Source organism: Oxyura jamaicensis, chromosome 17, assembly GCF_011077185.1.
Source record: "Oxyura jamaicensis isolate SHBP4307 breed ruddy duck chromosome 17, BPBGC_Ojam_1.0, whole genome shotgun sequence".
Taxonomy (NCBI): domain Eukaryota; kingdom Metazoa; phylum Chordata; class Aves; order Anseriformes; family Anatidae; genus Oxyura; species Oxyura jamaicensis.
The window spans coordinates 534245-557753 of record NC_048909.1 but is presented as its reverse complement, the minus strand read 5'-3'; the positions used below and the strand labels follow the sequence as shown (position 1 = coordinate 557753).

The window sequence follows — 23509 nt, the reverse complement described above, 5'->3', positions numbered from 1 at the left end:
CTATTCTATTCTATTCTATTCTATTCTATTCTATTCTATTCTATTCTTAAAAAGAGAAAGAATCAAAAGGACTGGATGGACTTTGCTCTGGGAGGAGATAGCTGTCGGGAATGCTAGCAGGACTCGCAGGGCTTTTTCCCTGCAGCAGGGTTCTTGCAGCTGGGGCTGTCCCAGGTTGCATACAAGGGAGCAGCCCTGAGCGGGGTGCAAGGTGCTGGGTGCAGGGTGCCAGGCACTGGGTGCCATGACCTCTCCCTGGCTGGCTGCACAGCCCCAGCCATGGGGGGAGATCCATGACCCAGTGCTGGGGGACCAGACTGGGGGAACAAGGTTGGAAGTGATGGAAGCAGAAGGCAAAGGCTCCATCAGGGGGTTGGTCCTTCTACCCATGGTCCTGCCTTGCTGTAAGGGGCTGTGCTCAGGGAGAAGAGCCCCAGCTTCACCACCACATGGGTCGCACACCCATGAGCAACTCCAGGCCATGCATGCACCAAGCCTGGCAGGGTTTATTCCTTGCCTGGACCTTGTGGACGGGAACATGCCAAAGGAGATGCAAAGTGCATGACTCCACCAGGCTGCTGGCAAGCTGCCCAAGGGGCCCCACAATGTTGCAAATGAGGTATCTCTGCCTTAGGATCTTTATTTCATTGTTAAACTAAAGTCTGGCTTTGCCTGTTAGGTGTCTGGGGCTCATCATAACACATGTCCTGTGCACTTGCACCACAGCTGATTTTTATGGGCTCCCAACCCACAGAGCTGATCCTGAACCAGCTGCAAGGTCTGGTTTAGCGCAGGGACCTGGGCAGCCCCAGGCCATGCAGACAGCCCAGCCTGCATCTTGAGCCGAGAACCTTTGCCTGCCCTGTGCAGTTGTCCTGTGCTGCTCCCTGCCAGATATTTGGGGAATCCAGGGCCCCATGTGCTGCTCACTGAGGGGAGCAGGCTGGAAAGGCAGGACAGTGTGCTGGGAACCCAGCTGCAGCCTGAGAGGGCTTGCAAGTGTGTCAAAACAGAAAAATGTGCTGGGAACGGCTTTGCCCTTGCTCTCTTTGGCTCCTCCTGTGTGCACCAAACAAGGCCAAGTCCCAGGGCAGGCTGAGAGCACTGCTGCCTCGTGAGGCTACTGGAGCCCACTGGGATGGGAACTGATCAACACATGGTGTGTGGAGCACAGGCTGGGAACAGGCCCTGCATCCCCAGCAGGGCTCCAAGGTTCAGGACCAGGAGGATGGACCCAGCACAGCTGGCCTGTGGTCCTGCGGAGCAGTAGGGCTGCGGAGAACAGAAATTCTCAGGTGCAAGGAGGTGCCTGCAGTTCAGTGCAGGTCCTGATTGTGGGTTTGTTATTACAGCAATTAAGCTTCTGCTTCAAAATAGGAACCGCCCAGCCCATCCGTGGTCTTGGTCAGGGGCTCCCAACCAGGCTGCAAGGGGCCACATCCATCCCCTCAGCTGTGTCAGAGCAGGGGAAAGGCCTGGCCCAAGCTGGAGCTGCTCTGCCTGCCCTGCCATGTGCCAGGCTGCCAAGCTGGTCTGGTAGCGAGGGTGGGCATGAGCCAGGCCAGCTGGGAGGGACAGAGGGACAGGTTGCCCTAGCAGTGAGGTGCCTGCATCCTTCATCCGTGTCCCTGTAGGTTTTCATCAGCAGCCACTCATCCTGCCTGCCCTGCGCCATGGGACATGGGGGAGGATGGAAGGAAGCTGCATCCATGCTCCTTTCCCAAAGGGTCATGTTTGCAGTGTGGTGCTCAGGCAGGTCTGTGCTGCCCCATGGGCAGGTGTAAGGAACAGCTTCCCACCCCCTGGGGACACCAGAACCCCTGTGGCACAGCAGCGCCCGCTGCCTGCCAGGGACCTGTCCAGGACCTGCTGCTTGCTGGGCTGAGCCCAGGTTTGGGGTAAACCCAGTCCGGGGTGAGCCTGCCTTGGGGCTAATCCCATCCTTGGGGCTAATTTCAGACTGGGTGCTAATCCCAACTGGGTTAAATCTAGAGTCTGGGCTGAGCCCTGCCAAACCCGAGCTGGAGGAGTGATGCCGTGAGTTGCTCTGTCCCTCCCCATGGGTACAAGATGGCCTGGTGGAGGACTGGGGTTTTCCCACCAACCCCACTATTCCAGGCCGCAGACTGGGCTGGGAGCAGCCCCTCTTGCCGTCACCCGGAGCCACACAGCCCCGCAGGGTCCCAGACACTGGGACTGCATCTCCCCATGCTGCCTGGGTGCTGTGAGAAGGACAGCGCAGCCCTGGCAGCACACAGGGACTGAAGGCTGGGTTGTTTTGCAAGCTGGGAGCGCACAGGGTTAGCCTTCCCGTCCCCTCCTCCAGCCGTTCCCAGCCAATTCTACCTTATGTGTAGGAACTGGTTTTTCTTCCTGGGCTATTGTTTCCGCTGGATTGGTTAGATTGCTCCAGGCCTTGCTCAGATTTCCTTTCTCACGCTTTTTTTTTTTTTTTTTTTTTTTTTTTTTATTCCCGTTTTCTGCTGCAGCTTCTATTCTTGCCCCATTTAAAGCAGCAGGCACTGCTGCCGGCTGGGGGAAGGGGTCTCAGTCCGCTGGTGCCCATCATGGAGGCTGTGGGCTATGCCCTGGTGCTGTCACCATTGTAACGCCATTCCTAAATGGTGTTCCTGTGTCAGGGAGACTGCTCCTAGGTTGAGGCACCCAGGTCCTGGCTTGGATCCCTGCCTGGCACGGCCTGCAAGCTGAGCAAGCTCCTCAGGCTCAAGATGGTGAATGCTCCATTTTTCTGCAGCCATGTTGACTAAATCTGTTTTGTTGCTCTTTAAACAAAAACCTACAGATCTGTCACAGTGCTGCAGTCACAGGTCCCAGCTCTGTGCTGGTGTTCCAAGCCATGCAGTGGGATGGCAGCGACACACGCTGAGCCAGTGACCAGATGGGCTGTTTGGAGTGGCTGCTGTCACACTGCTCCTGGCTCCTCACCATGATGCTGCTACTGGTTGCTGCCCTATTACCTTTCCAGACCAAGCTCATCCCTCTGCCTTTCAACCACAGCTTCTGGGCAGGGGGTGAATCATGGCCCTCTTGGGTCATTGCTGTCCTGTGGAGGTGCAAAGCATGGTATTGTGGCCAAGCTTGAACAGGGACACATCCATCTCACTGCTAGCACTGCTCATGCCCCCGGGCATTTAGGTATGATGAGGTGCCCATGGTGTTGACTGCCAGCCCCTGCTCCCACCATGGAAGGAGATGCCTGGGTGCCTCGGAAGATGCTGCCCTCTCCCAGGAGGTTTGGCACACTGACAGGGAAGGCAGGTAGCGAGCTGATGGTATCTGGTGAGGTGGAGAGGCAGCACGTTCCTCGGGGGCCTCCAGATTGCACCATGGGCAGGCTTTGGTTCCCAGATAAAAATAGAAGCTGAAATGTGAGCCCAGCTTCCCCGGCCATCACCATCACCACCCAGCTCTGCCTCAGCTGCTGCACCCATGCCAGGGGCCCTTGGGAGGCAGCAGGGAGTGGGTGAGGTGGGGAGGTTGTGAGCCAGCTGGCCACAGAGGAGAGGAGCAATGGAGCACCTGGCCCAGGGTGGCCTCAGCCCCTTGCACAGGGTTGAAAACTGCTCTGGAAAAAGCAGAGCACCTTTCTGGGGCATGGGTTTTAGACAGACATTACTTGGAGGGCTCATTGTGGAGTATGGAAAGGAACCCTCTGGCAATGTTATTCAGATGACCCCATGAGCCCAGCTGTGCAGAGGAGGGACAGCTGCCAGGGGAAGCCAGGACAAGCAGGAAGAAGGGTAGCTGTTGTCTTAATACATAATAAATATAATTTCCTAAAGCTTGCCTAGCACCTGGAGAACAGGACAGAGCCTTAAGGATGGCTGTACCCTGGGAGGAGGGTGCAGAGACACAGCAGGGCCTCTGCATACATACAGTGTTAAGTTTTTGTGGCACCTGAATCAGGCAGAAAACAGATTCTAATTGGGCCAGTGTGCAGTCAGGTAACTAACAGCAGTGCTGTGAGTGACTGTTAGTGGTCTCAGCGGTGGTCTTGTCTGCAGAAAGAAGAGCTTTTGTCCTTTGCAGTTTCAAGGCTCTGACTTTCATTGTCAGAAAATGCATCTCCAGGACTCGCTCCTGGTGCCAAAATCAAATGCTCCTGAAGGTCTAGAGGATAGTTTTTAGACAGATTTCCACCTGTGTTTTAGATTTCAGTTGAGATCCTTTCTAATATGAGCTGGGGGGACAGGACCCTTGCTCTGTGTCCAGAGCTCAGGCAATCTGAGAGCTTGAGCTGGGTTGCTTTTTCCCAGCACTCACATCCACCAGCCTTGAACAACCTCAGGCCAAGAGCTGAGATCTCATATGCAACTAGATAAAACTCTGTAGCTTGATGAGAGGAGCAGCAATTAGCTGCACTGTGGAGAGCTGGGCAAGTTAACCCTTCTGCTATAGCACAGGCTCTCTTGGGATGGCTCAGAACCAGACCTACAGGAGGTATGCTCCTTGGATCTGATGGCTGCAGGATGCATATTTGCACACTCAGGAGGGGCTCATCCTTGCCCAGAGGTGGCAATAAAGCAGGGAAGCTCATTTATGCAGGCAGAAGGCAGCATGCTGGCATAGGGCTGGAGGAACTGAGGCACCAGCGGTTGGGCAGGGCGAGGGTGGGAAGGAATGGCTTGCCCGCTGGCCCCAGAAGCTCCTGGCATGGAGCTCACGCTGAAATAAAGGCATTGGGGATGCCGAGCAGCCTCATTATAAGGCGGTTATTACTGGTTTGGCTTTGTTATTAAACTTCTTGTAACCCCTAGGAGCCTGTCTCAGAGCAGCACCCCATTGTGCTGGATGCTGTATAAACAGGGCTTACAGCTACGGTTAAGGTTGGGTCAAGGGTGCTGCTGCAGCTCAAGCTTTTCAGAGGGGTTCATCCCCAACTCCAAAGCTTGCAGCCCAGCTAGTCAGGAGGAAAAATAAGCAAAGGAGACTTCAGACAGCTGAGATGCGGCTGCAAGAGATGGAGAGACCTGGGGGGGGGGGTGCATATGAGTGTACACAGCATTAGTGAGGGGTTGAGCATCTTACTTTTTTTTCCCCTGGGAAATTCAGCTTTGCATGTGGGTTTAGGTGCAATGTTGGGTAAGATTCTCATCACTGCAAAGGCCTTGAGGTACGGAAAAAGGCTTTCGGTGTCGCTGACGATTAGTCGCCCACAGTGCAGTGCTGACTACCCCAGGCAGTGCGACGGCAAAGCAGCAGCGGGATGGGGTTTGTGGTTAGGGACCTGCAGCTGTGAGCACATGTGTGCAGAGAGGAGTGAGCATGTCCGACGGGTAGGCGCTGCAGCTGGCACAGCACAGCATGGCACAGTATGGCACGGAATGGCATGGAACAACGCAGCATGACACCCAGAGCTGCTGCCACTGGGGAGACAGCCCCTGTGATGCTCAGCCAATGCAGAGGGCACCTCAGGTCCAAAAGGAGCACATACTTATGTGAAGGAAGGGGTGAGTGTGCACAGGGAGATGTGTAGGTGGTAGTGGGACAGTTGGACCAGATGCTCTTGGAAGTCTTTTCCAACCTTAATGATACTATGATTCTGATATGGCTCCTATGCCAAGGCGCCTGGGAGCTCAGGGCAGAGCTGGAGGGATCAGGGCGCTGCAGGCAAAACCCTGGCCTCATCCTAGCTGGATGCTGAGGCCACTCTCTCATCTTCCCTGTATCACCTGGGGACTTGTTTGTGCTTCTCCACTGCAGGGGAGCTTCCCTCTCCTCTGGGGGAGCTGAAGGACCCCCACCATCCAGAGCCATGTCCTGCTGTCGTTGGGATGAGAGAGGTGGCTGCCCCAAAAAGGGAGACTCAACAGGGGCACCCCACTGGAGTGGTGCCTGCCAGGGCTGCATCAGTCGTGGCCACTTTTCCTCTCCCCAGGGCTGACCTCCACTGGTGCTATCTTCCCAATCTTGTCAGCTTCGCTAATCTGCCTGTTTCAGTGCCCGTGGTTCTTGTTTTGTGCTCCCAGACAAATGAGGCCATTCCAGCTGTCAGGTGAGCCTTTCCCAGAGCTTATGCAAATGATACTAATTAAAGGCATTCTTATCTGTTTGATTTCCCACACCTTTTGCCTCCAAGGGGGATAGAAAACTTCATGTTTTAACTCTGTATTTCATGGCACTCAGAAGGACTGCCTAGGGAAAGCATTGGGAAATGCAGCGGGTCACTCCTGATGAGGAGAACTGGCTTATGCAAGTGTTGAAACACTTTATTATGCATGAGAAACCTTCCAGAAACAGATGACTAATAGCAAAGCGGGAGCAGAGAAAGCAGTGGGAACGCCATACCAGGCTGGCATGGGATCCCATGTCATCTTACCAGCTTAGCAGGGTTGGGCTAGGTCAGCACTTGCCTAAGAGACCTCTCAGAGTACCTGGCTGGTGATGAGGGAAGTGATGTTAATGATTCAATAAACAGAGCCCTTCCCTCTTTGTGAACCAAAATGCCCCTGTGTGATCCCAGGAACCCACCGGCAGCCTCGTGTTTCCACTGGCAGCCCGTCACTTAGCTCACAGGGCCATACCAGTTCTTTTGAATGATGCTGAGGCTGCAGTCCCATGTGGCCATCACAGTTCATCTCCTGGCATAGCTCTTGCTGCTTTACTGGCAGCTGGGGCTGCTCAGGTTTCAGTGGAGGCTGAAGAAGACTAGTGGACTGAAAGTGACCGCTCCCCAAAAGCACTGGGCTCACACACCCACGCCAGCTCTCCTGCTTCAGTGGGTTTGCTGGCACTCATGGCAAGATGTTAGACCATCTGTATCAGAGCAGGAGCAGCAACATGCACCGCTAAGATTCCTGGGTGCTGGTGATGAGGTCAATAAGAAAAGCTCTTGGCACAAAAGGGAAGCAGCCCAGCCCACTGCTTTCTGAAGCTGCCCTGGGAGGTGCAGCTGTCCCAAGGGCCTGGGTCATGCTGTGCCTGGAGGTAGCCTTTCCACCCGCAGGGGTGTGGGGAGTACCTCCAGGTCGGATTGCTGAGGTTTGCACACTTTATGCATGGGCCCTGGAGATGCTGCAGGTCAGAGGGGAATCCAACCCCCAGGTTTGGAAGAGAAGGAAGAGAGTGTCTGAAGGTCAAAGCTGTGGCTGCAGCAAGAAGAAGCTGGAGCAGGAGATAACAAAACCTGACTCAGAATTCCTGCTTGGAATTTGCCAGTGCTTTTTACTAATTTTCTTTTACTGTCCTTCCCACCATCTCCCTCCTTTCTGGCCCCTCCCTGCTTTGGGTCGTGGGCAGGGGGTCCCAAAGAGGCAGACCTGTCTGTGTAGCAGGGCTTGGAGGCTGCACGTGAGCAACCTGTGCTGCTAAGAGCTGGCTGGGCCTGAGCAACCTGCATGCCCATTATGATGAGTTTTCTTTTCTCAATATGTCCCTGAAAGAAACTTTACTTAAGGACTCTGGTTTCACAACCAGAATGAGAGTTGCAACTTCCATCCAGAGGAGTGGCCCTTTCACCACATGATATCCATCTCAGAGAGAGGGAAAGAAAGGAAGGGAAGAGGGTAGGTGGTGAGTAGGAAAAGAGATATCACTGCAGGTGGCTGTTGAGTAGTCCTGTGATATGGTGAGCAGAAGACGCCCAGGGAATTGTCTTAACATGAGCTGCCCTCAGTTACCCCGGAGAGTTCATTCTGGGCACTACCAGTGTTGTCCTTTACAGCTGATGTTGATACACTGAGGATTTCCTAAGCCAGAAGCTCTCCAGGCAAAGAGAGTTGCATCTCACCAGCAAAACCAGTATTGAAAAGAGCCTTCAGCACTGGTGAGTGACACTGGCCTGGTGCCGTGTGTCAGCAGGGTGAATGGGAGAAGCCCTGCAGGCCTGGAGACTGTTTTGAGGCCAATTCTTCTGGGCAAAGCTCAGCACCACCAGGGTAACTCTCAGAGCACTTGAGTGATGCAACTTTCAAGGATATCAAAGGAATGAGCAAGACTGGCTCCTCTCCAGCCTGCACCACACCTTTCAGTTGCTGGGCACCAGCCTCTGAACTTCCAGCTGGGCCCACGCCCGCCTCTTCAGCCAAGCTCACACTGGCTCTCAGGGCCCTTCTGGAGTCCCAGAAAGTTTAGTTCCTGTTGTCTGTTGGACCTAGGTTATCTTTGAGCTTAAGGAAAAGGTGGAGGCCCAGAGTGGGGACAGGATACTGAAATGGTCCAGGAGCTCCAGGCTGGAGCATCCAGTCCCTTCAATTTGTGCGTCACTGCCAGTGAAATCCCCCCCAGAGGGTGGGAGAGGCAGGGATCTTGCCCTAAACAAAAAAGCTACCAGACAACCCAGATGCAAAAGGCATCTCGCTGCCTTGTCCTCCTTGTCCTGTGAAGGCAGGGAAAGCCAGGGGGAGTCAGGGCAGCTCACAGTGCTGGGGCTGGGGCTGACCAAGTACAAGGATCCATCAGCACTGACTCGTTGTGATGTCTTCTTGGTCCGGAGCCGCTGGCATCACCCCTTCTCCCCACATCATAGTTCTTAGTGGTGGCTCTTGGTGTTATAGCTCTGGGGGGGAGGGGATCTGTGGGCGCAACAGATGCTGGGACAGTGGGGCAGGAGCTGTGGAGGTGATGGTTCCTGCACCAGGGTACAGCTCCGGCGGGCAAATGGGAGCAGGGAGAGGGGACAACAGTGAGGGACCGTAGTGGGGAAAACAGGTTGAGGTGAGATGGACCAGATCCACTCCTCACCCTTGACATGGACACAGCAAGCAAAGCCCGAGGAAACAGAGGCAGATCACAGCCATCCCGCCCCCCCCCAAAAAAGCCTGTGTTTGGCACGGAGCTGAATGGGCAGCTGAGCCATGGCGCAGCAATGGGAGCTGGGAGGTGCGTGCCCAGCTGGCACCAGCAGCACCAGTGCCCATACAGCTGGACGTGCACCACACCGGGCACCCAGCACTGGCCCTGCTTGCACTGCCTGCGACAGGGCTGATTCACTTGGGGCGCTAGAAGCCGGTCTGCCGTGGGAAAGTGCACCCGCCATGGCTCCCGAGCGCCAGGATTGCTTCAGCAGGGGTGCAGCCAAGATCCGTTTCACAGCGGGCAGAGCAGATCTCGGCTGGGATTTACCAGTGACTAAGCATGTGCTGGCAAGGGCTGCCCTAGCGTGAGAAAGCACTAGCTGCTCCTCCTCGGAGGTGTGCTCGCGGGCTGTGCCGGGACACATGGCCCCTGGGCACCCGTGGAGACAGGCACCCTCTGTGTGACAGAGCATGGGGGCTGTCAGACCCTGTGGGGACCATGGGGGCTGCAGCCATCCAGCCTCCTTCTCCTGGGCTGAACTCACCCCTTTGCTTCAGGTGCCCCAAGCTGTGGGGTGGAGATAGAGTGTTCCTTCCTGCTGCAGTGTCACCCCAGCTCACACCCCAACAGCATCCTCAGGTGCTGCCAGTGCCCTGCTGTCTCACCTTTGTGAAGAGTTTTGTTTGTATGTGTGCACTGCTGCTTGGGGCAATGGCTAATCATGCCACAATGGGTCTAGGGAGACCAAACCAAGGAGGAAAAACCCATCCCTTCCCCATCACAGGGGCTCTCCTCTGCTGTCCTGTGCACCAGTCACTCACAGAAACTGCTCCAAACCCCCTTGTGGTAAAGCTGGGATGCAGGAACTGCACCAAGCCTAAGGCCACCACCAGCCCCTGCATGGCACCCAGCCAGCCTGGCATTATCTAGGTGGCAGACTGCCCTGCTCCCTTCATTTCTACTGTCTCATTTTGGCAAGGCATTAAAAAAAAATTACTGCAATTTTTATTACAGCTAATTGGCACTGCTGCTAAGTGGTTTATCAAGCTCTGGAGCCTGCCCTGTGCTTTGGGAAGCTGAGGGTGGTGAAGGCCCGGAGGCTTTGGAGATGGCAAGAGGCAAGGAGCCTCATAGCAGAGCATCCAGGAGCCTCAAGCAAGTGTGAAATGCACGGCCACCCTAGGCAGCCAAGGTGTACATGGCTCTGAGGGGTGGATTGCACCCGGGTTGCAAGGATTTCAGGAAAGCAGAGAAATTTGCCTGAGGTCACCCTGGGCACCTGAGGGAATGAGGGCCCCAGGCCCCAGGCCCAGCGTACCCACATTGCAATGATAGGCTGCATGCACCAGCACCCAGCCACCCTCACATGTCCTGGCCCCTTGCAGCCACATGAAGACTTTGGGTGGCTCTGGAGGTGCAGAACTAGTTGCTCCCTTTTCAGTGTCACCTGGGAATCCCATCACAGGGAAGGAAGCACCCTGAAGAGCAGCAGTGTATGAAAGCAGCTTCTCTTGCACTGCACTTGGTGTGACAAGGCAACAGCAGACCTCAGGGAGCAGGGACTAGGCAATGCAGAGCAGAAGCACAGAGCAGGTGGGAGCTGCCACCAAAACTCCAGAAGCTAGAGGCTGCAGCAGGACAGCTCTGGTGTTGAGGCAGCCCTGCAGATCTGGCCTGTGCAGGCTGTGAACTCCTCGAGCACCAGAGAGATGGTCCTGTCCTGCAGTATCAGCATCAGGTCAGCTCCACTGTGCAGCAGCTCTGAGGCTGCGCAGTGCCAGGGCAGCAGGTGACACTTGTTCAAGAAAAAGGATTTGGTCTGTCTCTCCCTTCCCTGGATCCATCCATGTCCCTCTTCCCTTTTTATCTTCCATATTTCAAGGGATGGCTCACAGGCACAGCTGAGCCAGGGCAGGGTTGGAGAACGAAGAGGGGAGGCAGGAGGCAGAGGAATGAATGTGAGCCGTGAGATCTCCAGCTCTGCCTAGTCCAGGCAGTCAAAGCCTAAGATCAGATCAGATGGTATCGGGCAGCCTCCACCTGTTATCATGTGACCTTCCCTCGTGTGATGTTGGCAGTGAAATTCAAAGTGACATCTGCTTTATAATCTGATAACTCAAAATGCTGATCTGGCCCCTCAGCTGAGCTTCTCTCAACTGAGGTTCTCTCAACTGAAATCTTCTTTCTGCTTTCCTGGGGTTTCACACAGTTTCACTTCCTCTGGGTACACGACATCTAACATGAGAGCCCAGAGGGCTCCTGGTTTCAGCATGGAGCTGGGCAGGCTGGGGCCGCATACTGCTCCAGGACAGGGGTCCTTGGGGTGCATCAGCATCTGCTGCTCTCCCAGAGTGAGTGAGAAAAAGCAGGACTGGGGAGCAGGAGAAGGTTGCAAGCATCTGAACCACATTAGAAAAAGCAGGAGATGCCTGATGCTTACAGTCATGAAAATGAGGGGAGTTTTGCAAAATTTGCTCTTGGCAGTGATGCAGAGGCTCCCAAGTCACTTGGGTGCTTTCGAAACAGCACCATATCCATCTCCGTATGTCTTGACCATGCTGCTGCTCTGCCAGGCTGGAGCAGGGGTTCAGGCTTTGAGCACCAAGCAGCAGGCAGGCTGGCTGCTGCCTTCAGCTCATCCAGGCACCCCCTCTCCATCCCTAGCAGGGCCCAGGGGGCTGCAAATGCTTTCCTCTGCCAGGCAGGGAGAGTGCTGGGGCCATGGTGCTGCCATGGAGGCAGCAGGGAAGGGGCAGAAGCTCTGCTGAGCTGAGGCCACACAGGGCTGGGAGGATGCAGCTGGGATATGTGGTCCCCAGGGCACAGCTGCAGCGGGGCTGTGCCTGCCTCAGGCTCTGTCTACAAGGACCAGAGCCTGGTGTCTTTTCGTAGCCCAGGCTGGAGACCGAGTGTTGGTTTAGCAGGTGCTGTGGAGGTTGCAGGTGGAAATCCCTCCTCCTGCTGCAGGGCAGAGCTGCCGGGACATTGTGGCGAGCTCATTTTCAAACAAATCACCCTTACTGAGGCAGTGTGTGGGAAGTAGGGGTATCTTTGCACCTCCCCATGACCCTAGCGCTGTTCCAGCCAACACACCACAGAGACGCTGAGTTGCCGAGGGCCTGTGCCGGTGCCCTCTCAGTTGGTGGAAAGTTTTTCTGGTTTCAACAGGCTTTGGAGCAAACCCCCAGGCAGGGAACTTGTTCTGGTTGCACCTGTCTCACTGTTTTCGTTGCGTGCAGCATGCCCCAAATGCTCCACAAGCAAAAAACAGCCCCTTAAAACAAATAGCAAACAAAAGGTGTTGCAGCACATCCCAGCAATCATCCTGCTGGTTTGCACTGCCTTAAAATGCTCCTGGGGAGGGTAAGTGCAGGCTGAGCACATCTGGTTGCCAGCTGTACCCTGAGCCCAGCCCGAGAAGCCTGGCAGGGACAACCCTGACCGGATAGTTGGAGCCTCCTAAGGTAAACCAGGAGTCTGGCTGTGGCCACAGCCCAGGTGGCTGAACAGGGCAAGCCGAGACCTTGGCACATCTCAAGGTCCACAGCCATCCTCCAAAGCTTTAGTGCGATGCGAGAGAACAAGTTGTGAACCCATAGCCCAGTCTTTGGATGTCTGCTTGATATTTCAAGACAAATCTCAGTTTCTGGTGTTTCTAGGCATCATGTAGGACAGGGGTGGCTTTGCCCAGCTTAAAGATATGGCCCCTCTGGGATGGAGAATCTTGTGGCTTGAACACCCCAGAGTTTTTGTCCACTTCCATTGTGCCACCCCCACTCAATGGGACAGGCTGTGCCTCAGTTTCCCCATGCACATGAGTGGGGGTGCCCAGTGATGTGTCTGTGTGCTGGAGGCAGTTTCCTGGGCTGTAGATGTCCCAGCCACCATCTCACCACCTCCCCTCTCTCTTTTCCCAGGTGTGCAACTGTAATAAGTACCTGAAGGTCCCAAAGGAGAGGATGAGGCAGCTGGTGGAGGGCAGCAAGCGCTCAGCAGGGGACGACAGCACAAGTACGAGTGCGGGCAGTGGGGGCTGGGTGGGGGGGTCTGAGACCAGGGTCCTGCAGCTGGACCAGGGCTGCGCACACCCCCACGTGCTGGGTCCCTCCAATAGGGAACAGGGACCCTGGCACCAGGCTGTGGCCAGGTACAGATGTGGACCTGCTGAGCTCTCCAAGGCTCCTCCTTGGCCATGCTCATGCACGTCCGAGCACAGACATTGCCCCCCGGCAGCCCCTGCAGAGGAGCTGCATTGCCTGGCAGGAGCACAGCTGGGTTTGCATGGGAAGGTGTGGGGTGGGTGAGATGCCAGTGGTGGCTCAAGTGTAAGCCTGAGGCCATCGCTGCCTGCCTTGGGAAACATGGCAGGGGCTGCAAAATGCCTCCACGCTGTCAGTGGATATGCAAGACAGTGCCTTTCTCACCTTCACAGAAGCTGTTAAACTAGGTCAGGCTGCAGGCAGAATGAGTTAAGTGCTGCTACTGGCATGGGGAGTGTGGTTTGGTGGCATGCATGATGCATGCTTGGGAAACGTGTGTTCACCCCACTGCACCCCTCGAGCCTGGCTCTGCTGCCAACCCTCGCACTGCCCGTCAGCGTGCCTCAGTTTTCCCATCTTCTCAAGCTGGGCAAGGCACAGGCCGCTGTGTGCTCCTGGGTGGCTGCAGCTTTGCCAGGGGCAACACACGTGGCTCAGAGGATGAGGGATGTGGCGACTTTTTGCATGGCGCCAGCAACCTGGGAGCACTGCACTACCCGAAAGGCCAGGGCATCCTCTCCATGGTTTCTCTGGTGAGGGCACTCGCTGTTTGTGTGTACCCAGGGACCAGCCAGGCCTGTTCAGCCAGTTCTGGAGTATGGGAAATAGCAATGCTGTGGTTTGCATTCAGCCATGTGAGCGTTTTCCCCATCCCCCTTCAGGAGGGGTTGATGGCACTGGGGCGCCTCACACAGCATCTCTGCTCCTCCACACCACCTCTGTGGGCCCCCCCCCTCACCGCTCCAGCCTTTACACCATGTCTGCAAGACACCCAGACCCCCCTGTGCCATGCAGCCTCTCATGGTTCCCCTGCTGCAGAGGGATGGGGTCAGCAGGGACCCCGTGCTGCTGCACCAGGCAGGAGCACCATACCAGGCATAACCACACCAAGGAGAATCCTTCACCACAGAGCAGTCAGTGACAAAGAAAACACCACAGCATCCTTGGGGGGAAGGCAATGAAGATGCAAAACAGAGCTGATTCACCTGGGCTGTATCTGTGCCCAGGAGCAGACAGGTGGGCACAAAGTGTGGATCTCACTGAGCCTAGAGCAGGGACCCCATGGAACTGCCAGGGGGTTCCCTGTGTCTTGCCACACTGGGATTTCTGTTTCTATTCAGACTCTGCTTGGAGGCTGCTGGGATTGAGAGCATCAGCATGAACTGAGGTAGGCTGTCCCCAGAATGGCCCACTTTGTATCAAGTTTTGCGGAAGCGAAGCAGAGAAAGGATGTGATGATGTTGTGCCACTGTCAAGCAGGTGGTGGGGACAGTGGCAGCAGTGGGACAGGCCAGACAGCAAGAGTTCATGAGAAAAATAACAATTGTTTTCCAATCTCCATTGCATTTTCCATCTGGTGGGAGTGGGTGGAGGGGAACTGCTCTGCCCTTGACTGGCCCAGATTTATCCCCTGGGACTGTGGGCAGATGCTTGTCCAGCACCCCGAGCCTTGGCAAGAAACCTTGCACCTAGGTTGTAGGGAACCTCCTCCCTGACACAGCCATATTTTCCCTGCATAAGAGCTTTGATGGAAGTGCTGAAAACTGTTTCAAGCCTAGACAGCTTTGCCCTGTGATGACTTTTTTTCCCCATGTGGTGCCCAGAACAGCTTTTTTTAGTTTGGGGGGGGGGGGCGGAGGGGGAGGGGGGACAAGCTGTGTGCCTGGAGCAGGCTGAGGATGGGGGAGCAAGAGGTGATGGTGTTGCAGGTCCCCACATGGCACGGGCAAGATGTGATGTGGCTGGAGGCTGTTGGCAGCATGTGGGCTCCTGAATGACCCAGATGGATGGGATGTGTCACAGGCTCTCGTCCAGCCAAGGGAAGCTTCTTGCTTAGTCAGTGTGGTATAACTGGCTGGCACGGCGCCCCGGCACTTGTGGATACTCTGCCAGATGAAATCTGGTCCCTGGGAAAGGCAAGGATGTAGCCCTCTAGAGCAGGTTAGGGTTTGATAATCAGAATAGGCTTCTTTCATCATAAAATTGCCCCATTCCATCTGAAATATTCTGTAAAACACAAAAACAACCATTACTGCTTTGCTTGGAGCTGTGCTGCTAACTAGGTGTGCCAGTCTCCTTGGGTGCCTGTGTGTTGCCACGTGTCACTGCTGCATGAGGGAAGCGCTGATAGCAACTGGATGCTCTACCAGGAAAAATCGCATAATGAGCCAACCCCGCAGCATCGTCTTTGTACAGCCTCTGGCCAATTTCTGCTTAAAAACCCTCTCCAACTCACCCACATGCACATTGGAGCAGTCTGACCACACCAGCCCTTGCTGCCTTGGGAAGCCCTTGCTCCTGCTGCGCGCGATGCAGGTTGCTGGACATGTCCTCACTGCCACTCCAGGCTGGAGAGAAGCGGAGGAGCAGAGCAGGGGGTTTGGGCACCCTGAAGCAGCATCCTGGAGAGCCAAAGGCATGGCAGGGCTGGTACTCAACACCTGCACCACCCCTCCTTCTCCTCAAGCCATGCAACCTGCAGGTGCAGGAGGATGTGTGCAGCCCTATGTGTTGCTGGAGCCATGAAGTGCCTCCACAGTGGGGCAGGATGGCATGGGGTTGATGGGGCTCCAAGCAGATGGACTGGGGCATCTGCTTTGTCCCCCCCACCCTGGAGCCATAACTCAGGGTTTCCTTCCCTGCCCTCAGCTCCAGAGGGGGCGCTGTGGGGTGTGCAGGCAGGTGGAGGAAGAGCTGCAAGAGAAGTGAGCAGGGAAGGAGCACAGCAGCTCCCAGCTGGGGCTGAGCCAGCATGGTGCCGCACCTTGATTTTGGTGGGCGTGGGCTGGCCAGATCCCTTTCCTCAGCCTGGTGCTCCAATGCACCACAGGACACTTTGTGTCTAAACCCTTGAGGATGGACATAGTTTTTTACTGCTCTGCTTCCCTGATCTGCAACATTTGGCTTTGCATCAGGCCAGTCTGACTGGCACATGGGAAGGCATGCAGTCCCCATGCTGTGCTGTCTCACAATGGCTCCCACACCCATGGAGAATCCCATGCATCCCTGCTGCCTTATCCATAGCACCAAAATTGGCATGTGGGGGCAGCCAACACACCTTGCGTGTGTCCAGATGCTCTGCAGTTTTGGGCAGGGAAGGACACCAGTCTTTAAGGGCCTGCACCCATGGGCTGGGGGGCTTCCCAACTCAGACCAAGCAACCAGGAGCTCATCCACCAGCGTGCAGTGGGGTGTTGGAGTCTTCCTCACTTCTACCTACAGATGGGGCAGGGATGGGGCTGCAGAGCTGCCACACAGGGTTGGGAGCAGAGGCTGTGGTGGGGACACATGCTGGGGCACACAAAGCTTTGCTCCTGCCTGGCCACCAGCTCTGGAGTGCAGAACTGGTGGGGTTTTATTCCCATGGTGGCATGCAGAGATTATAGCAACTGAAGGTGCCCCTTGCCTTGAGCTCATCCTCCTGCCACCGCCCTGGGAACGTCTCAAGAACACGGCTAGGCCTCTGCAGCCCAGGTTGCACAATCCCAAGTCCTTTGTCCTTTGCTTATCTGACTTAGTGAGGAGGAAAAGATAACCAGGCATCTTCAGCGCCCTGCAATCGAGTGTGTTTCTCAGGCTCATAAGTCCCCTTATCAGGTTCAATCTCTTACCACGGCGAGGTTTCCCATGCACCTTTGTACTCCAAGAATGCTCCCAGGTCGGCTTTCAGACTTGTGCAAAGTCTCTACAGCATGCGCTTTCTCCAAAACACCTAATCCTTAATTGCCTAATTATGGACGAGTCTCCCGTGTGTGTGCACAATGACAGCTGGGTGCGGCTGTGGGGCTGTGGGAAGGGTTCAGCTTGCACAAGCACTGCCGGAGCCCCAAGTCTCTTGGGCTGGGGCAGGAGGCTGTGGTGAGGGATCTGCCTGGGTGACACAGAAGGACGCAGGCTGGAAACAGGTCCTGGAGGCAGGATACAGTGTAGGAACAAGCAACTGGGGGGGGGGAGGGGGGGTTAGGGGGAGGAGGTGTCTCAGTGCAGACTAGGCCATAGGGACTTCATGGCACCAGTGCCCCTGTCATGGTGGGGTTGGAATACAACCCCACAGCCCTGGGGGCCTCTCTGTTTGGGGGGGGTGCCCATGTCCCACCCCATGCCCCCATCCCTCCCAGTGGGTTCAGAGTCCCTGGGCTGTGGGCAGGACCTCTCAGCAGGGCATGCAGCCCTTTTCTTGGGTCTCTGGAACAAGACCACTCCCCCTCCGTTGCAGCACCTGAGCCTGAGGCCACAGGGCCCCTGCATGCTGTGCCCAAGCTGGGGCACCCTGCTGGCTCCACATCCCCCTGGATGAAGCTGCCACTGGTTTTAGGGCACCAGCACCTACACTGTGCCCCAAGGCACAAGACATGGCCTTGCAATGGGTCTGACAGAGGGGGTCTCTCACAGACCGGTGGGCTCACGCCACCACCTCCATCCTGGGGCCCAGGAGCCTATGGCAGTGGCTGGGGCAGGAGGCAGGGTTCCTGCAGGGGCGATGAGCATGTCTCTGAGCTGCAGGGAGCTGGTTCCCACTGCTGAGGGTGGCCTTGCTCAGCCAGGTGGAACTGATGCAGAAATAAGCAGAAATAAGCAGATCCTCGCTCTCCCGGGCACAGCCATGTTCTCTGGGAGGATTTCTCAGGTGAGGTGTTGTTGTGGGGAGGCTACAGCTGTGGTTTGTGTTATTATCATTGGGTCGTAAAATCACAGAACCATAGAAAATACTGAGTTGGAAGGGACCCACAAGGATCATCAAGTCTAACCACTGGCTCCACACAGGACCACCCAAAAAGCAGACAATGTGTCTGAACGTTGTCCAAACACTTCTTGAACTTCATAAAGTTCAGTGCCGTGCCCACATCCCTGGGCAGCCTGTTCAGTGCCCAACCACCTCTGGGTGCAGAACCTCTCTGTAACACCCACCCTGACCCTCCCCTGTCCCAGCTCCATGCTGTACCCTTGGGTCCTGTCACTATCCCCAGAGAGCAGAGCTCAGCACCTGCCCCTCCACTCCCCTCGTGAGGGAGCTGCAGGCTGCCATGAGGCCTCCCCTCAGCCTGCTCTGCTCCAGGCTGAACAAACCGAGGGCCCTCAGCTGCTCCTCACACGCCTTCCCCTCCAGACCTTTCACCATCCCTGTAGCCCTCCCTTGGAGGCTCCCTAAGAGGCTGGTGTCCTTCTTCTCTTGTGGCACCCCAAGTTGCACACAGTGCCCAAGGTGAAGCCGCAGCAGCACAGAGCAGAGTGGGACAAGCTCTGTCCCCCCGGCAGGCCATGCTGTGCCTCAGGGAGGGCACCAACTCCCATGCCTGAGCTCGGGGTGGGCAGGAGCCAGAGCAAGCGTGATGGGGCAGAAGGCAGCTCATAGGGAGGGCAGGCAGGGCTCTGCAGGATGGTGGGATGCCTGCTCAGTGCTGAGCAGGGCCCCCGGGGTTGGGGACGGGGACAGGGATGATGTTCCATAGCAATGACACTTTGTTGGGTGCTCAGCCCCATCCCCAGGGTGTGGACGCTGCATATCTCTGGCTCCTGAGCTAGCACAGAGCCTGCCTCGCTCTGTCATCCCTGGGTGAGCAGGGCAAGAGGGTGAGAGGTGAGCGAGATGCAAAAGAGCTTTTTATTTTCAAGATGTTTTATAATGGGATTATTAGTTCCCAAGAGGTGTTTCTAATTGATTTGGTAAGGAATTGCTTTCATTTCTCCTCCACAGAGTTGCAGTGGGAATCTAGCCTTTGGTGCAAACTGTCACAGATTTCATGAAACCATAGATCCGGCCCCCCCCCCCCCCCCCCAGCATGTTGGAAGGACACATCCGTCCCCCTGGCCTCACGCACCCCCAAGTGCCATTTGCTCCATCTCCGATGGACTCAGTCCCTGCTTGGGGCTCAGGATACAGTGTCGGGGTGAGCCGCAGTGTGGCCCCACTAGAGCAACATTGCAGGGGGAGAAAGAACTCCTTCCTTCCAAAAAATGTCCCTTTTTCCCAGAAAAACTTTTTTTTTTTTTTTTTTTTTTTTTTTTTCCCAAGGATCTGCCCTTTTCACATCATGGTTTTCCTGGTGGACACTGCCTGGTCAGCACCCTGCATGCCCAGCGGCCCTTTCACTACCGTGAGGGGAGCACAGGCATCTTCAAAAGCCCTGCAAAGAATTTGGTGGGAGGGGGAGAGAGGGTTTTACAAGCTCCCATTCAAAAATGGTTACTTTGAAGTGATGTAGCTTTTTCAACCCTTTGAAGCACTACAATTAGGAGGGGGCTGGTACAGGCATAAGGCAAAGCACTGGATGACTATCATGGCCTTTCTCTTTCCCGGGCTTTTAAGGGATGAACTTTTCCTCCCTGCCTGCCTCTTTCTCACAAGCCACCTGCCAGGGGGGGTGAGATTGGGGTGCCTGGGGAACCGGAGGTCTAGCAGGGAAGGAGGGGTCTCTGATTTGCTTCACACACTAGCAAGAGCCAGGGGAATGCTGCTGTAGGCAGCACCAGGGAGAATGGATGGAGCATGCCCAAAGGGAGTGCAGATTGCCAAGGGCATCAAGGCTGACTGTACCCTCACGCTGGTGGGGCTGAGATGCTGCAAGGTTGGGTGGGGGCATCTGTGGTGTGGGAAGGTTTTCATGCAGCATCAGTGCTGGCTGCTGTCACTATCACTGCGATTATGGTTGGATCCATCCCATTGGGGTCCTGGAGGCCAATACAGTTTTGGTGTTTAAGAACAGAACAGGCACCATGAATAGAATAGAGGAAAAGAGTATATTTTTGTCTGCATGTTGTGAACTGAGACTGAAGGAAAGCAAATGCCTGGCCTAGGGTTATCCAGGGTGACTGGTCCATGTGCTTGGGGCACATCCCATGGCTTGGCCTTCCCAGAGAGCCACTCCCTGTGTGGCCCAGCTGAGGGCTCCCGTGCCATCAGGACACATGGGCTAGGGGGAGGCAGGGATGGGATGAGTACTGGGCTCCCTCCCCAGCCTCCCACTGGTGGACTCTGTCTTGGAGAAGCCCCCAGGAATGGGGATCACCACAAACACACACTGTCCTCACTCCAGGTAACTTGAGGATCTTTGAACAGCCAGGTGTTTCACCAGATGTGAAAATTTGTAGAAAGTGAGAAACTGTTTGTTTGGCTTTTTGCATCTTCAGGGAGAACTGTATAGGGTGGCTCTGATGGGACAGGGTGGCCATTAGAGTCTTTAGCCTTGCTTTCTCCCACCAAAATTCCTGGTGTGTTGGGATGCAGAGACAAGCCAGCCAGGACCACTTGGTGCCCCCTCCATTGTGACATGCCCCCAACAAAGTCATCTCTGATCCTCAAAAGGGGCAGGTTGGAAGCCCCAGAGATGTGGCTGGAGAGCTGCAAGATGCCTTTTGTTGTCTTAATTGATGCTGGGCAGGATGAATCCCCCTTGCCAAAATGTGTCATCCCAGAGCAGTGAGTGCAGCCCGCCCCATGTCCCCGGCTGCCAGGCATCCTGATGGATGGGAGTCAGCTGAGCCCTCGCTTCCACCACCCAGATGCAGTGACCCGCCATGCCTTGGCTGCGGGGACACGAGCGGTGAGAGCCTTCACCGAGCTGCCAAAAACACTGTGGGTTTTGCAGCACTTTTGTTGCGATGGCAGCAATCCACCGGCTCGGCAGGAACACAGTCAGGGCATGCAGGGACAGCACATGGGACACATCGCCACACAGTGCCCCGAAGTGACCCTGCCCGGGGGGGCGGGGTGGTGCAGTGGAAAGGGATGTCACACATACCCCAGTGCCCAATGCATCCAGGCAGAGCACGAGAGCTTACGGGGGACATGAGCAGTGCTGACAGCTGTTAATAGTGTATTTTTAACCATAGCAGCAGTAAGGACCTCTTTGCCATTTGCATGCCCAGCAATGCACCTGCCTCATGGGGGGACAGCCCGTCTCAGAGAGCAGCATTGCCTGACATGCATCAGGGAGGCAAAGCCACTGCACCCCATACAGCTACACAGTCACTGGTGCAGTTCCCCAGCCTGGAATAGCTCCCACACCAGGGCTGGTCCCCAGCAGCAGCAGGACATGGTGGAGGAGCTGCTGGGAACAGGAGGCTGCACTGGTGCCATGCTCAGGACAGGCAGTCTCCTGCTGGTGCTGGTGATCACCTCCTGAATTCATGGGGTGCTCTTTCCCAGGGTGCAGCCCTGAGGAGCAGCTCCTCAGTGAGGGTTGTTCCTGTGGCTGAGCACAGACCTCACTCATCACACTGGCGGATGATTGTTTATCTGCTGTCTCCTGTCCCTGCAGGCTGCTCCACACTGTACGAGGAGAAGTCCAGCCAGACCTGTGATGCGGCCCAGCCCACTGAGACTGCACAGGGCAAGTGGCTAGAGGAGACAGATCCATGTGGGGCAGCTGTGGGGCTGAAGGAGGGCACGACCCTGCAGGTTGCTGCCATCCCCCCTGGGGTGCTGGACAAAGCTGAGCTCACTGACTTCTACTGCTGCACCCACTGTGGGAAGGTATTCTGGGAAGGGTCCCATTTTGGACGTGTTGTCTCACAGTTTAAGGATGTTCTTGTTACCACAGGGGATGAGCAGAGCATCTACAAGCTGAGCTGAGGGGGACATGGGGCACAGGACAGCTTGGCAGTGGAACAGGGACCATGGGGATGCACTCCCCTTATACCCTAAGCAGGTTTGCATGGAGTGGGCTTTGGTTTGGGGGGTGAGGCTGGAAGATGAGCTCATGTTTTGGGGTCCACGGTGGAGGGGGCTGTCATATTTGCAGTGATGGAGTGATGGTTTTGACGGTTTGCAACATGGACTCCATGACAGCATTAAATCAGAAGCATCTGGGGAAGGGATGTTCTGCTTTATTTCTGCCTCCCTCCAGGCTGGGCATGGCAAGAGGGTGGCTGAGTTCTCCAAAATGCCACCTGGGTGCTGCTGACCCTGTGGCATCCATTGGTCCCCAATACCCTTACGCCAGTGAGGTGTGTCCCCATCCAGCTCTCCCCACGCTGCTCTCCATGGGCAGGTCAATGCGGGGGGGGGGGGGGGGGGGGTGCAGGACCCTGCTCTGTGCCTCCCGGCTGGATGCTGAGAGCCAGGAGCAGCAACCCTAACACCAGCACATTGAGAAAACTTCTCCGGTGCCCAGCACACTCCCCAGGCTGTGGGGCTCATTCCGCATGGCTCTGCATGATGCCACCATCTGTCCCCAGACTCCCTCTTGCCCTGGCCCCATCACCCGGGGCTCTCCAAGCTGTTCCACGGACACACTGGGTGCGCACAGGCTGGGGGTGCTGAGCAACACTGGGCAGCCACCAAAAACCCCTGTGGGTATACCAAGATGCCCTCTGGCACCTGCACCACCCTGTACCCCAGCAGAGCAGCATGGCTCCAGAGGGAGCTCCTGTGGGTGCCAAGACAGCCTGATGGAGGAGCAGCACCCACCTGGCCAACTCCGTCAACCCCCGGCAGCTCCATCAAGTAGCCCCCGTGCCCAGGGCTCTGTGTGACATGCACAGGAGTGGCAGTGCAGCCTGTGGTCCCTCTGTCACCAGGAGCCGGGGCTGCCAGTAGGATCACCTGGTGTCCAGAGGAGGTTGCAGGGGTCAGTGGAGGGGACAGGCTACCAGGTCGCAGCAGCAGTGAGGTGAGGAGACCTGACAGCTGGGTCCTGCAACTCTGTGTGCTGCTGGCTGGCGTCTCCTGGCCCATGGACAGGCTAAGTGCACTCCACCCAGTAACAGAGGAGCATTTGCAACATTCCTCCCCTAATCCCAGTTAACTACCAGGCACTGATGTTATTGCTAGCAGGGCCCGAGGGGCTCTTGGTTTAAGTGTGACATTTACAGACGGGTGAAATGCCTGCCCAGGCAGCTTACTCTGAAATGTTGACTTGCTTTCCCTCTCTAAGTGCTCTTGGCCATGCGGTGGGGAAGGCTCCTTCTCCGCAGGGACATTTCACCCAATGCTTCTTGATCCCCACCTGAGCCCTGTGGCAAAGGGGCCCAAGGCAGCTCCCTCTTGCCTCACGAAAAACACTTCTTCCACTTCATTCACCCCTCTTTCCATGAGCTCCTGCTGTGACATTAGCACAGGTGCCCATCATCCCTTCTTGGCAGTCCCTGCCGCACAGCTGGAGCCGGACATACCACCCCAGTGAGCTCTTACCACCACAACTCAGCATCAGCATCAGGGGCTTCCCCCAGCAGCTGACATTTCCACTCTCATCCCCTTTGCATTGCCATGATGCAGCTGTTTTGCCCCAGTCCCAATCAGAAGACAGCAGAGGGGAGTGAGGCTGCCATGGTACTGCCCACCAGGGCTCCCTGACCAAAACCATCCTGTTTTAGCAAAAGCTCCCCTCCCAGCCATCCCATCTCCTCCTTCCCTGAAGTGTGGCACTCTGCAGCTGCTGGTGGCTCCTCCTGTACCGCACCAGCCAGGTCAGCTGCTGGACGCTGGCACAAGAGACCCTCCCCACACGTGCATCCACACCTCAAGCCAGACAGTGCACTGGGGATTATTTCTC

The 23509-nt window shown here is 56.1% G+C and overlaps 1 protein-coding gene across 9 annotated transcripts in view; it reads left to right on the top strand.

Annotated features, from left to right (window-relative positions):
• Positions 1-23010, top strand: part of EXD3 (exonuclease 3'-5' domain containing 3) — a 297653-nt gene extending 274643 nt beyond the window's left edge. For 8 of the 9 annotated variants that reach the window (XM_035341982.1, XM_035341980.1, XM_035341978.1 and 5 more), the window contains 2 exons: positions 12675-12768; positions 21275-23010. In XM_035341982.1, the coding sequence (XP_035197873.1) occupies positions 12675-12768; positions 21275-21588 (408 nt within the window). In that variant the 3' untranslated portion in view covers positions 21589-23010. The remainder of the gene's footprint in view (positions 1-12674; positions 12769-21274) is intronic. The other variant, XM_035341983.1, reaches the window with a different exon arrangement.
• The last annotated feature ends 499 nt before the right edge of the window (positions 23011-23509 follow it).